The 16,185-nt window shown below is 34.5% G+C and overlaps 1 protein-coding gene across 2 annotated transcripts in view; it reads left to right on the forward strand.

Annotated features, from left to right (window-relative positions):
- Mindy2 (MINDY lysine 48 deubiquitinase 2) overlaps nt 1-16,185 on the forward strand; it is an 82,722-nt gene that overhangs the window by 33,405 nt on the left and 33,132 nt on the right. For both annotated transcript variants that reach the window (XM_026384859.2, XM_026384858.2), the window contains exon 4: nt 3,724-3,882. In XM_026384859.2, the coding sequence (XP_026240644.2) occupies nt 3,724-3,882 (159 nt within the window). The remainder of the gene's footprint in view (nt 1-3,723; nt 3,883-16,185) is intronic.

The following is a 16,185-nucleotide window of genomic DNA, read 5'->3' on the forward strand; positions in this document are numbered from 1 at the left end:
AGCCTGGGCAATTTAGGAAGACCTTATCTCAAAAATAAAAAATAAAAAGGGATGGGGATGTAGCTCAGTGATAGACCACCCCTGGGTTGAATCCCTACTGCCACAAGGAAAAAAAGAGAGAGAGAGAGAGAGAAAAGTAAAAGTAAAGAAATTATAATGTCCCCAAAGGAAGGTGGGTGATTAGCAGCCAAGAATTTAACAAAAATAGAAGAAAAATTTGGTGGTAGAATTATAATCCTTAGCTTGCTCAATATTGTTCACATTTTTTTCAGATTCATAATTGTTGTGGCTTTAGAAAAGGTTTTACAACACTTAAGGGAAAAAATGTGAACTGAATGTTTTTAAGAGTTAACTTTTGGGAAGACTGAGAAAATATATTGTTTTAGGGTACTGTGAAGACAAAGTGTTATCCACTGTAAAAACCGTGTTATCCTATTTATAAATGTGTCATTTATACATTTAAAACATTTTACTAATTGGTTTGCAGTCTGTTCAGTTTCTTAAAATGGGATTTAATAAGTTATTTGGTAAAACCAGAACATTAATTTTATGACCTGAATTTGCCTTCTTTAAATTCCAGAGATGCTCCCTAATTTGTTGTTGTTGTTGTTGTTTGGCACCAGGAATTGAACCCAAGGGTGCTTAACTACTGAGATACATCCCCAAACCTTTTTTTATTTTTTGAGGCAAGGTTTTATTAAGTTGCTTAGGTCCCATTAATAAGTTGCTGAGGCTGGCTTTGAACTCATGACCCTTCTGCTTCAGCCTCTCAAATTGCTAGGATTAGAGGTGTGTGCCACCACACCCAGCCCTACTTTTAATATAAGAAGGGTTTATTTCATATTTATCCTTTCTACTATAAGCCCCTCCAGTAGTCCTATTTTATATCTACTTAAATACTACTACTTTTATGTCTTCTAGCATACTGTCTGATAAGCTGTAGAGATTCTGTAAAAGTTTATTAAATTTTATATATTTTTAAAATTTTTTCTATCAAATATGTCCTCCATACAGATATTCATATTTATTTTATTAAAATGTTTAGAAAAGATATTTTTAAATTGTCTTCATTACTGACTTACATGATCATATTTACTGAGAACTGTGGACAGAATGACCTCTTAATTTGGGTAGTAAGTCTCTGATCCACTTTCTGCCTGGCTCTCAGACTTCATCTCTACAACTTTTCATCTCATTTATTTTAGTCTAGCATTGTTGGACTCCTATGCTGTAATAAATTCATTTCTGCATCAGAATTTGTGCACTACTGTCCACTTTATCTAGAATGGTCTTTTCCCAGGGCTTCCCAAGACTTTCACTTTAGTCTCTATTTAACTATCATTTTTGAAGAAGCCTTCCTGTTTTCCTTTAGATTCAAGGCATTCACTGCAAAATTGAGTGTGGAAAGTAGGGAATTTCCATGTACCTCCTGTACTTCCATATACCTCATGTACAGCGTCCCCCACTATTAGCATCCCATCAGAGTTGTACATTTGTTATATCATTAATGCACCATTGTCACCCAAAGTTCATGGCATAGTTGTATTCACTTTTGGAACTATACATTCTTTGTATTTTGAGAAATGTATGATGACATGTGTTCGCCATTAGGATATACAGAATATTTTCACTATCCTAAAAATCTTTTGTGCTTTGCCTATTTATCTCTTTCTCTCCCTAATCCCTCACAACCACTGATTTTTTACTATCTGTAGACTTGCCATTTCCAGAGTGTCATTTGAAATCATACCATTTGTAGTATTTGCAGATTGACTTTTTTCACTTAGTAAAATAATTTGTTTCTTCCATGACTTTTCATGACTTAATAGCTTATTAAAAAAACAAAAATTTCAAAAATTTATATTATGAAATTTATCCTTTTGATCATTTTTAATTATACAGTTTAATAGTGTCAGTTATACTCAGCATTGTGTAACAGATCTTTTTCATCTTGTGAAACTGAAATTTTACACTCATTGAACAACAACAACTCTCCATTTCTCATCCCCTCAAGTCCCTGGAAACCACCATTCTACTTGTTTTTATGATTTTTTTATTACTGTAGATACCCCATTTAAATGGAGTCATAAGGTATTTGTACTTTTGTGACTGGCTTATTTCATTCCTCATAATGTCCTCAAGGTTCAGCCATGTTGTAGCATTTGACAGAATTTTTCATCTTTTTTTAATGCTGAATAATATTCCACTGTATGTATATACCACTTTTTCTTTATCCATTCATCAGACAACGGGCATTAGGACACTTCCACTTCCCTTTTTTTTTTAATTATTTAAACCGGGGATTGGACACCAAGCCACATCCCAGGCCTTTTTATATTTTGTTTAGCGACATGGTCTCACTAAGTTGCTTAGGGCCTCGCTAAGTTGCTGAGGCTCGCTTTGAACTTACCATCCTCCTGCATCAGCTTCCTGAGCCTCTGGGGTTACAGGTGTGCACAATCATGCCCAGCTCCACTTCTTAACTATTGAAAATATGTTGTAATGAACATGGGTCTGCAAATATCTTTTTATGTGTGTGTGTATGTGATACTGGGAATGGAACCCAGGGTCTTGCATATACTAGGCAAGTAGTCCGCGCTACTGAGCTATTTTATTTTATTTTATGTTTTGGTACTGGGGATTGAACTCAAAGGCACTCAACCTCTAAGCCACATCCCTAGCCCTAATTTGTATTTTATTTAGAGACAGGGTCTCACTGAGTTGCTTAGGGCTTGCTTCCCTGTTGCTGAGGCTGGCTTTGAACTCATAATCCTCCTGTTTCAGCCTCCTGAGCCACTCAGATTACAGGCATGTGACACTGCGCCCAGCAAGCTATTTTATTTTTCAGACAGGGTCTCACTAAATTGCCTAGCTTAGCTTGAATTTGCAATATTTCTGCCTCAGTCTTCAAAGTACCTGGAATTACAGGTGGTACAACCACACCTGGCTGACTTTAGAAATTGTTTGGTTTGTTGTTGTTTTTCCAGTAACAGAGCTAGAACCCAGGGATGTTCTACCTCTGAGTACAACCCCAACCCTTATTTTTAATTTTGAGACAGGGTTTTGCTAAGTTGCTGAGGCTATCCTTAAATGTTTGATCTTTCTGCCTTAGTCTCCTGAGACACTGGGATTACATAGAAATTCTTTTTACTTTAAACTTTCACATCTAAAATAGGTCCTTCACCCCTTCCACTCTGTACAACCTCAATTTTTCTTACTAACACTTGACATTGTACTGTAAATTTACATGTTTAGAATGTTAGTTACATAAGAACAAAATTTTGTTTTGTTCACCATTGTATCTTTGGAACTCATGAATGTCTGGAACAGGTACTTAGTAATAAAAATCTATTGAAGAGGGGCTGGGGTTGTGGCTCAGTGGTAGAGCGCTCACCTCGAACCTAAGAGACCCTGGATTCGATCCTCAGCACCACATAAAAATAAACAAACAAAATAAAGATATTGTGACCATGTATAACTAAAAAAATATTTAAAAAAGAATCTATTGAAGAGCTGAATAAATTGGATAAAATGGAAAATTTGTTTTTAAAAATTAAAGAGACAACTGAGTCTTCCTGTTTATCCAGGTTGGCCCCAAACTCCTGTGCTCAAGGAGTTCTCCTGCCTCAATTGCCCGAATAGCTGGGACCACAGGGGTATGCTATTTTAGTTGCTTTTGTTTTTATTTTTCTAAACTATATCTTTCCCCCTTTTTATTTTCAGAATATGAGTGATGCTATGGCAATTTTGCACAAACTTCAGACAGGCCTGGATGTAAATGTCAGATTCACTGGTGTTCGAGTGTTTGAATATACACCGGAATGCATAGTGTTTGATCTTCTTGATATTCCCTTGTACCATGGGTGGTTAGTGGACCCTCAGGTAAGTAGAAGAATTTAAATTATATAAATATAAATACAGAAAAAATATTAATTTTACAAATTAATCTTAATTTATATTTTCTGATGCTTATATTTTTGTGCTTTGATCCAGAATAAGCCAAATCTTGAGGTGAAGGGCATAGACTTCCAAACTATCAAATACTAAAGTCTGCTCAGATTTCTGATCCCACCCACAAGGAGTTAGGATCTAACTCCAAAGTTAGACAAATTGTCCCCACAGGATTATCCTCACCTCTCACACCTACAAGTTCAGGGGTTTCCCAAGAGTACCCTCAGGTTTAATAATTTTCTAGAAAGATTCCCAAAGTCTGTCCTGGGTTGTGGCTCAGCAGTAGAGCACTCGCCTAGCATGTGTGAGGCCCTGGGTTCCATCCTGGCACCACATATAAATAAATAAAATAAAGGTACTGTGTCCACCTAACTAAAAAAAAAAAAAAAAAAAAAAAAGCACTGAGTTTAAAAAAAAAAAGATTCCCAGAGTCCACTAAACCTATGAAACTCACTGTTACAGGGAAAAGATATAGGTCAGCCAAGAAAAGAACTGCACAGGGCAAAAACTGGGAAGATTCCAAAAAAGCCTCTGTTGTCCTCCAGACATGTTATCTTTTTGAAATTGATATATGACAATATACATGGAATGTTGCCAATCCTGGCCCTTCAATGTTAAATTTTTTTATTGAGATTTTATTGCATAAACATGATTGATTGATTGCCCATATGGTTGAATTTAGTCTCCAGCTCTTCCTTTCCAGTGGGCTAAACTGACACCATAGTGTTCATGGGGCCCCCATGAGTCACCTCATTAATATAAACTGGAGGGATGGTCCAAGGGACCCATCTCAAATTACAAAGTTTCTCTTATTACTAAGAAAATTCCAAGGGTTTAGAATTTGTTTCCAGGAGACAAACTTCTGGCGTTTTTAAGGTCAGAACTCTCTTTGAGCAAGACCATATTCTTTATTGTACAGCTTTGAAAAGAGATTTTTTGAAATTTTTTTGTTTTTTTAGTTGTAGATGGACACAATACCTTTATTTTATTTGTTTTTATTTTCATGTGGTGCCAGGGATTGAACCCAGTGCCTTACACATGTTAGGCAAGCACTCTACCACTGAGCCACAACCCTGGCACCTGAAAGAGATGTTTTTTTAGATCATCCCAACATTTATTTTAAAAGCTATCTCATATTCCCATCATTCTTTTTTTTTTTAAATAATATCTTTGTTTTATTTTTATATGGTGCTAAGGATCGAACCTACTGTCTCATACATGCAAGGCAAGTGCTCTCCCTGTGAGCCACAATCCCAGCCCTTCATATTCCCATCATTCGAACTGTTCATTTCTAAATATGCAGAGAACCTTGATATTTACTAGTTCAGCATTCCAGATTGTGCTTCTTAGCAAGTACATCAGGACCCTGATATGAAGTAGATGACACACCCAAGGATAATTGACAGAAGTTTAAGGAAGAGAGTATATTTATTTATAACGATGTGGTCAAAGTTGGGGAAACAAGTGAGGGATAATGAAGCATTGTAGAATTAACAAGAGCCAAAAACTATTTTTGCCCTTAACTCTGAAGAGACTAGGAAAGGGTGTAATTAGTAGAACTCAGCCAGACCAATTGTTGAAACATAGGTCTCGAGCTGTGGCCCAGCAGGGGAAGGGTGAAGGTAATACTTAACTCTTTTTTTTTTTTTTATTTGTTTTAATTAGTTATACATGACAGTACAATGACCTTGACATTGACTCTCTCTGATTTCCTCCAATATCTCTCATTGGCCAATTGTCTGGTAACTAGAGAGTAAGAATTCTAGTTGCTTTAATCTGTAGAGATTGACCTCTTGGCCTGAGGATGTAGCTCATAATAGAGTACTTACTAGCCTATGTGAAGCCCTGGTGCAATCCCCAGTACCACACCAAAATAAAAAGAAACAATTTCTTTATTATATACTAAATTTTTCTATAGGTTTAGTCTTCTCTAGTCATTCCTTTAATCTGTCTTCTTTCTACTCCTATACTATTTTACTATTTTTATAGCTTATTTTTATAATTTTTAAATATAAGGTAAAAAATGTCAAAATATTATTTATTTGAGAACTTTAAAGAGAAAAAAAAAGGAGGAGTAGTCACAGCAGATGGGGTCTCACTAAGTTGCTTGAGTGTCTTGCTGAGTTGCTAAGGCTGGCCTTAAATTTGCAATCTTTTTGCCTCAGCCTCTCAAGTCACTCGGATTACAGGTGTGTGCCACTTTGCCCCACTACCTTTTATTATTATTATCATTATTTTTTTTTGAGAATTTTAATATTTATTTTTTAGTTTTTGGTGGACACAACATCTTTGTTTGTATGTGGTGCTGAGGATTGAACCTGGGCTCCACGCATGCCAGGCTTGAGCCACACCCCCAGCCCTATTATCATCATTATTATTAAACATTTAATTTTGAGATAATTGTGGATCCACATGCAGTTGTAAGAAATAATGCAGGGCAATTCATTGAACCTTTACCTAGTTTCTACTTTGCAATTTTACTTCAGTAAAATATCAAAACCAGGAAAATGATATTAACAAAGTAAAATACAGAACATTTTCCACCACCATAAAAATCTTGCCTGTTGCCCTTTTATAGCCACACCTACTTTTCTCCCACCTTCACCTTCTTCATCCTTGGCAACCACTAACCTGTTCTCCACTTCTGTAATCTTGTTATTCAACAATAGTATATAAATAAAACAATATGGCATGTAATCTTTTATGATTGCCTTTTTTTTTAACTCATCTCTGGAGCATCCAGGTAGTTGTATGTATTAATATTTTGTTCCTTTTTATTACTGATTATATTCCATGGTGTGGTTATGCCACTTTAACTATTTACCTATCAAACTATTTACCTGTTTGTTTTTCTGTTTCTGGCTATTAAAGATAAAGCTGCTGTAGAGCTGGGGTTGTGGCTCACTGGTAGAGTGCTCACCTAGCACCACATAAAAATAAATAAATAAAATAAAGGTATTGTATCCAACTACACCTAAAAAAAAATGTTTTTTTTTTTTTTTTAAAGAATAAAGCTGCTATAAACATTTGTGTGCAAGTTTTTGTTTTAATTTCTCTGGATTAAATGTCCAGATGCACAACTGCTAGACCATATGGTAGTGATATGTGTATGTGTGTGTGTATGTGTGTAAGAGTCTGCCAAACTATTAATTAGCATGTCTGTACCAAAAGTGTATATTCCCACCAATAGTATCTGAGTGACCCAGTTTCTCTGCATCCTTGTCAGCATTTGACGTTGTCACTATTTTTTATTTTAGACATTGTTATGTAATCATGTTTCATTACTTTTCAGTTGCCTGTCTTTAATCACTAATGACATTGGGCATCTTGTGTGCTTGTTTGCTGTTCAGATCTCTTCTTCAATAAAATATCTCTTCATTTCTTTTTCCCATTTTCTAATTAGATTGGTTCTTTTCAGTTGAGCTTTGAGGTTTCTTTTTTTTTTTTTAAAAGAGAGAGAGAGAGAATTTTAATATTTATTTTTTAGTTATCGGCGGATACAACATCTTTGTTTTCTATGTGGTGCTGAGGATCAAACCCGGGCCGCACGCATGCCAGGCGAGCGCGTTACCGCTTGAGCCACATCCCCAGCCCTTTGAGGTTTCTTTATATATTCCAGACACTAATTCTTTGTCAGATGTGTGTTTCACAAATATTTTCTCCTAGCCTAAAACTTGTTTTTTCATAATCTCAGGAAGATCTTCACAGAGCATAATTTTTTAATTTTAGTAGAGTTCAGTGTATCTGTTTTTGTCTTTATGTCTCATGCTTTAGTGTTAAGTCTAAGAACTCCCTAGCTCTAGAACCTAAATATTCTCTTATATGCTTTTTATCCTAAATATTATATAGTTTTGTGCTTTACACAAAGTCCATGATCCATTTTGAGTTAATTTTGTATGAGGTATAAGACTTTGGGTTATTTTATTTTATTTTTTATCTATGGATGTCTACTTGCTCTAGTACCAGTTGTTAGCACCAGTTGTTAGCACCAGTTGTTAGCACCTACCACCTCAAGCAATTTTAGAACACTTTTATCATCCCCAGAAGAAGCCCTTTCCTGTTAGCAATCATTCTCCATTCCCCTCAACCTTCCCATTATATTTTCTGTCTAAATATTTGGCTATTCTGAACATTTTATATAAATTAAAATATATAATATTTGGTCTTTTGCAATTAACTTCTTTCAAAGTGATTGTACCTTTTTATACACCCACCAGCAGTGTGTGAATGTTCTGTTTTCCACATCCTCATCAACACTTCTTAATTATCTCTCTTTTTTATTAAAGCCATTCTGGCAGGTGTAGAATCATATCTCATTGTGGTTTTATTCATGTTTCTCATCCAATGTAGTTGAACATATTTTCATGGGCTTATTAGCCATTTGTATATCTCCTTTGGAGAAACATCTGTTTAGATCCTTTGCCTATTTTAAATTGTTATTAGTCTTTTGTTATTAGTTACAAGAGTTCTTGTTACATTTTCACTACAACCCCTTATCAGATATATATTTGGAAATATTTTCTGCCATTCTATGGGTTGTCTTTTTATTTTCTTCATGGTATCTTTGGAAATACAAAAGGTTTTATTTTCATGAAGTTTAATTTATCCATTTATTTATTTTGCCTCATGCTTTTGGTATCCTAAGATGGTTTTGCATAACTGAAAGTTACAAAGGGGGCTGGGGATGTGGCTCAAGCGGTAGCGCGCTCGCCTGGCACGCGTGCGGCCCAGGTTCGATCCTCAGCACCACATACAAACAAAGATGTTGTGTCCGCCGATAACTAAAAAATAAATATTAAAATTCTCTCTCTCACTCTCTCTCTCTCTCCCTCCCTCCCTCTCTCACTCTCTCTTTTTTTTTAAAAAAAAAAGAAAGTTACAAAGGTTTACTCCTATATTTTGTTCTTAGAGTTTTATAATTTTATTGCTTACATTTAGGAATTTGATCCATTTTGAATTAATTTTTCTGTATATCTTGAGGAAAGGTCCAGCTTTATTCTTTTGCATGTGTTTATCTAATTGCTCTAGTACAACCTTTGGTTGAAAAGATTATTCTTTCGCTGTTGAATTGTTTTGGCACTCAGAATTGTCTTTGCAAAATAATACCTTCCCCTTTATTTCCTTAAAAGTCTCTAGTGTAACTAAAATAAGATATGAAATTCTTAATTAGGATTTTTATCATGGGTTGTATGATCTAGACTCTGCCTGTGTATCCAACACCTCCTGTACTCCTTATACCTTCTCAATCTAAGGAACATTATCTCCTTCTCTCTCTCTCTCTCTCTCTCTCTCTCTCTCTCTCTCACACACACACACACACACACACACACACACACACACACACACACACTCTGTCTCTCTGTCTCTCTGTTATTGTTGTCATACTGAGGACTGAACTGAGGGGCATTCTACCACTGAGCTATTACGGCAGCCCTTTTATTTTTTGAGACAGAGTCTCTCTAAGGTGCCTAGGCTGGTCTTGAACTTGGGATTCTTCTGTCTCAGCCACCCAAGTAACTAGAATTATAGCTGTTCACCCAGCATCTTTAGCTCCTTTTTTGATCTTCAGACATGTCAAGCTCATTCTTGTCTCAAAGTTTTTGGATTGACTGATTGCCCACTATAGAATACTTGTCTCCTTCCTAACATGTATTGTCCCAGATCTTCACATTTCTGATTCTTCATTATTTAGTTCTTAGGTCAAATATCTCTTATTAGAGAACCCTTCCTGACCAGCTTGTTAAAATTCATTACCCTCCCTATCCCCCAGTCATTTTTCCCCCATAACCCTATTTTATTTTCTTAACCATTTGTCTTTTTTTTAATGAAGCATTTTTTTTTACACAGTATCTTTATTTTGTTTATTTTTATGTTGTGCTGAGGATCAAACCCAGTGCCTCACATGTGTGGGGTAAGAGCTCTACCATTTAGCCACAACCCCAGGCCCCTTTTACTGTTTGTTATTAATTGGAATTATTATTCTATTACCTGAGTAACTGTTATATCCCACTAGAATGCATGTTTTATAAGGGCTGGGCTCTATGTCTCAGTGTTTAGAACAGTACCTAGCACATCATAGATTCTTTCTTTTTTCTTGTCTTTTTGCAGTACTGAGAATTGAACCCAGGGGCTCTCTGTCACTGAGCTACATCCCCAGCCCTTTTTATTTTAATAAGACAGGGTCTCACTAAGTTGCCAAGCTTGCCTCAAACTTGGAACTCCTCTTGCCCCAGCATCCCTAATAGGAGGGAATTATAGATGTGTACCACCACTCCTGGCTACATAGTAGGTTCTCAATCAATATTAACTGATGGAATGCTACTGAACTCATTTTTGAGAGAGAGAGAATTTTAATATTTATTTTTTAGTTTTCGGCAGACACAACATCTTTTGTTTGTATGTGGTGCTGAGGATCGAACCCGGGCCGCAGGCATGCCAACCCTAGCCCATGAATTCATTAACTATAGAGAGGAGAGATCATAATAGTAAGAACATGGCAGTCCTTTTTCCATGCCTGTCCATTCATAAAAGCAAATGGTATTCTGGACAATGGAAGGATAGCTTACTATAAGAAGGGCATCTGTGTCTTTACTGGTACTTTGCTTCTGAGAAGATCACTGAAAAGTCTTAACATACCCAACCATTTACACAAAGCAAAATGGGTCGAGTTTGATCCTGGTGGATGGCAATGCCAGGTAGTTTTGATTACTTAGGTGAATGAGATGATAGCTTGAGGAAATTAAACTTGAAAATTTACTTAAAAAGTAAACTCAGATCATCTCTTTGACTTTATGAATAGCTGTATGTCATCCAGTAAACAGGTGAGTCCATATGCTTAAAGAAAAAGTAGAAAAGCAATTATCAGGTTTTACTGGTTTAGATAGCAGTTTTTAAACTCTCGGAGTAGCCTCATGTCAGCTTTTTTTGCTTACTTTCTTTGTGCCAGAAGAATTCTACTGCTGGAAGAAAAGAACAAAGCAAAAGTTTGAAATTCATAGGTCTACACCAAATACATTTTGGAACTGGATGGTTCTTCTGTTTTTTGTAAATAACTATTTTTCAAATAAATCCCTGCATTTGTTGTTGGATGGTGGGCACCCAAATTCAGTCATTGTAAAGGTATTCCCCAATTGTCAATTGATAACTAACTCCTTAATAGCAACTCTGGAGGCCAGATGATGATGGAGCCATATATTCAATGTGCTGAAAGAAGAGAAATGCTAACTTATAATTCTGTTCTCAGTAAAATTATTACTTTTGTCTGAAGAAAAGTCATCTTTCAGATTAACTAAGTTAAGATCATTTGCTGCCAGTAGACTTTATTTTAAATTTTCTTTTTTTGCCATGATAGACATTGAGCCCCAGGACCTTAGAATGCATAATAAGCAAGCATTCTACCACTAAGCTACATCCCTAGTCATAGGCCATTATTAATTATTTTGGTCAGAAGGAAAATGATCCCTGATTGAAAGAAAAGTTGAATGGAGAGAATATAAGATGATAACTACATGGATAAATCTAAATGATGAATATGCAAATAACTTTTTTTTTTTTTGTTACTGGGGATTAAACCCATGGGTGCTTTACCACTGAACTACATCCTTAGTCTTATTTATTTATTTATTTATTTACTTACTTACTTATTTATTTGAAGAGTGTTACTAAATTGCTGAGGCTGGCCTCAAACTTGCAATACTCCAGCCTTTAGCCTCCCAAATTGCTGGTATTATAGGAATGGGCCACTGCTCTCTGCCACAAATTTAAAAAAAATTATTTTAAAAATTCATGATAGATGGGCAGGGGATGTGGCTCAAGCGGTAGCGCGCTCACCTGGCATGCGTGCGGCCCGGGTTCGATCCTCAGCACCACATACCAACAAAGATGTTGTGTCCGCCGAGAACTAAAAAATAAATATTAAAAATTCTTTCTAAAAAAAAAAAAAAAAAAAAATTCATGATAGAATATGTAAAAATCATAACAAATTTGAAGAATGATTAAATGGAATTGAAGTATTCCGAGGACCTAGAATGAATTATTAAAGAAGACAATAATTAAGATGTTTGTTTTTCTTTTTGAGATGGGGTCTCTCTGTGTTGTCCAGGCTGATCTCAAATTCAGCTTCCCAAGTAGCTGAGAATAAGGGTACCTATCCTGTGCCTAGCCTAAAAATAAATTTTTGACTTTGATATGGTAGGTATAGATTTTTTTTAAAAAAATATATTTTATTTTTTAGTTTTAGGTGGACACAATATCTTTATTTTATTTTTATGTAGTGCTGAGAATCGAACCCAGTGCCTCTCGCATGCTAGGCTTGTGCGCTACCACTTGAGCCACATCCCCAGCCCCAGGATAGATGTTTTATAGTTTCTCTAGCATCTCTGTTCAATATAGTAGCCATGTATGTCTATTTAAATTTAAAAATTTAGTTTCTGAGTTGTACTAACTACATTTTAGTTTCTCAGTAGACACGTGGGCCTCAATGGTAGAGCATTTAGCTAACATAAGCAAGACAGTTCAGTACCACAAGAAAAGAAATTAATAGCCATATGTGACCAGTGAATATTCTGTTGGGTATCATAGATTTGGAAAATTTCCATCATTGTTAAAAAATAATATTGGATAGTGCATTTCTAGAGTAACCATGAAAACCTTAGAAACATATGGGTAACTTTTAGATTAGTAGAAAAAGAAGAATTAGTCTAAAAAGAAGGAAAAAGGGAGAGACAAAGTAATATTGAACTGATGGGACAGACAGAATGGTTATATCTAATGAATTTAAATATATGAATAATAATTCATAGCCAAGAAATGGAAATAACCTAAGTATCCATCAGCTGATGAATGGGTAAAGAAAATGTAATACACATATATAATGGAATACTATTCAGCCAAAAAAAAGAATGAAACTGTCATTTGGGACAAAATGAGAAAAAATAAGTGAAGTAAGTCAGGCACAGAAAGATAGATCTGCGTGATTTTATGGGGAATTTTAAAAAAGTTAATCTGATAGAATTTAAGAGTATAATCGTGGTTATCAGAGGCTGGAGACAGTAAGGAATGATGGGAAACATTTATGGATATGTACTAAGTTACAATTAGAAGCAAAAAACTGTTGTGTGCTGTTACACAGTATAAATAGCAATAATGTACTTTACATTTCAAAAATCTAGAATAGATTTTGAAAATTTTCACCATAAAATAATGATAGTTTGAGGAGATAAATCTGTTTAACCTGATTTAAATATTATCCAATGTATACATGTATTCAACACATTTTATCCCATTAATAATGTGCTTTGATATTTTTATGTAACAGTTAATAAAATAATAATTATAATAATAATAACTATTATTATTATTAATGGTACTGGGAATTATACCCACTGAGCTACATCCTCAGCCCTTTTTATTTTTTTATTTTGAGACAGGATCTCAAAAGGTTGAACAGACTAGTCTCAAACTAGTGATAATCTTGCCTTGGCCTTCTGAGTCACTAGGATTTTAAGCATGTACGACTGCACCTGGCAATAAAATTATTTCTAGAAGAAATAATTATAGTAAGTGTAAATAGGACTAAATACTCTAAAAAGAGTATTCTCAAAACTACACTGAGATTTCATCTCACACCAGTTAGAATCGCAGTCATGAAGAATACAAATGAAAAGCTTCTATACTGTTGGTGGGATTGTAAATTAATAAATCACTATGGGAATGAGTATAGAGGTTTCTCAAAAGAGTTTGCCTGGAACCACCATATGACATGGCTATACCATACCTTGGTATTTATCCTGAAGAATTAGTCATCATACTACAGTGATACATGCATATCCATGTTTATAGCAACACAATTCATAGTAGCCAAACTGTGGAACCAACTTAGGTATCCATCAACCGATGAATGGATAAAGAAAATGTGGCATGTATACACAATTGAGTTTTACTGAGCTATAAAGAAAAATAAAATAATGTTATTTGCAGGAATATGGATAAAACTAGAGACTGTCATGTTAAGAAAAATGAGTCAAACTCAGAAGATCAGGAGTCATGTATTTTCTTTCATATGCCGAAGCTAAAAAGCAGAAGGAAAAGAAAGTTGGGGGTGGATATCCTGAAGATCAAAGGGAAATCAGTGGAGAAAAAAGGGACCAAGGGATGGGAGGTGGAGAGGGAGGAGGGGAGAATGCTAGGGAGTGACATTGACCAAATTATGTTGTTATATTATATGCATGTCTAAATAGGTGTCAACAAGTTCCTCATAATTCCTATAATGTACCAATAAAAATGTGGGGAAAAAATCACTGAAATAAAAAATGAAAAAAAAAAAGTATGTGGGGGATGTAGCTCAGTGGTAAAGCATTTGCCAGCATCCTCAATACAAAAAGAAGGAAGGAAGGAAGGAGAATTATTCTGAGGCTAGAATAATTTGTTTATTTATTTATTTATTTTTTGCTGTTTACAAGACATATATAAACGATATGGTTATACAGATAGATTACAAGGAAAAAGATGCTGTATAATTACTAATCAAAAGAAAGCTGGTGTGTCCTATATTAATATTGGAAAGAATAGATGTCAAATCAAAAAGCATTACTAATGATAGAATTTTAATTTAATAAAAATTTAATAAAATCATTTGAAATTTTTGTGCTTCAGAAGATATCTGAAAAGTAGATAGCCTAAGTGACTGTTCATTCCTTAGACCCACAGGAACTGCCACAACAAATAAAGATCACTATTTTTATAATGAAAAGCAAAATTAGTGTGCATCACAATTGAGTACACAATTGAGTTTTACTGATAATAAGTGCATAAGCAAAATTTGACATTGTCACAGTGAAAGATTTTAATTACCTATCTCTATAATTAATAGAAACAAAAGAAAAAATCTAATGAATTTACATTCTTTCACAATTCTATTATTTTTGAACAATTTCAGATTTATAGGAAAATTGGAAAGATATTAGAATTCCTTAATGTTAATATCTTATATGACCGTGATACATGTATGGAATTTCATATTGGTATATCACTATATTAACTAAATTATAATCTTCATTCAAATTTCACATATTTTTCCACCAATTTTTTTTTGTTGTTGTTGATGGTGTTCCAAAATCCAGGATATCATATTGCATTTAATCAGCCTATCTTTCTAGTCTTCTCTAGTGGATTAAATTTTCTTTCTCTGACCACAGTGCAATTTATCTAGAAATCAGTAGAAAAACAATAAATAGAAACTACTTGGGTCAAGAAAATAATAATGTAATTTAGAATATATTTTCAATTACATAGTAACTAAATCCATATTAAAACCTGTGAGAAAGAAAAAGGAAAAAAAAAAAAAACAAACCTGTGAGATTTGGGCTGGGGTTGTGGTTCAGCGGTAGAATGCTCGCCTAGCGCATGCTTGCCCTGGATTTGATCCTTAGCACCACATAAAAATCAATAAATAAAATAAAAGCATTGTGTCCAACTACAACTAAAAAATAAATATTAAAAAAAACTTGTGAGATTTAACCAGAATAGTTTTTAGAAAGATCTTTAAACCTTAAGTTCATATATTAAAGGAGAAGACTAAAAATGAATGAGCTGTATATCCATCTTAATAAAGCAGAAAGTATCAAAGTAGGAAGTAAACATAAGGAAGATGAGCAAATCTAAAATTCTTTGAAAATGATTAAATGATAAATAGAAAGTGAAAATTTTAAAACATTATTTATATAGCATAAGTTCCCAGGAATAAATGTGACAAAAAGATGCACAAGACATCTATGAGAATAATTTTTTTTTTTAGTTTTATTTATTTATTTTTAAAAGACATTACCTTACTGTGTTGCCCAGGCTGGCCCTGAACTCCTGAACTCAAGCCATCCTTCCTCCTCAGGCCCCAAGTACCTGGGACTATAGGCATAGGCTACCTACCATACGTGGCTTTGGAAATAATTTTTATATTTGAAAGAAATTAGAGACCCATATAAAATACAGAGATATGGTGCTCTTAAATTTCAAGACTGGAATTATAAAGATTCCAGTTTTTCCAAAAAGTACAATCAAACAAAATTCCAGCAAACTGGGTGGGGGGTTGGGGGGGATGGTTTAGGAGCAGGGAGTTGTGGAATGCAACATTTTTTTTAAGGGGAGGGGAGAGAGAATTTTTTAATATTTATTTTTCAGTTTTCAGTGGACACAACATCTTTATTTTATTTTATGTGGTGCTGATGATTGAACCCAGCG

This window comes from Urocitellus parryii, chromosome 6, assembly GCF_045843805.1.
Source record: "Urocitellus parryii isolate mUroPar1 chromosome 6, mUroPar1.hap1, whole genome shotgun sequence".
Classification (NCBI taxonomy): Eukaryota; Metazoa; Chordata; class Mammalia; order Rodentia; family Sciuridae; genus Urocitellus; species Urocitellus parryii.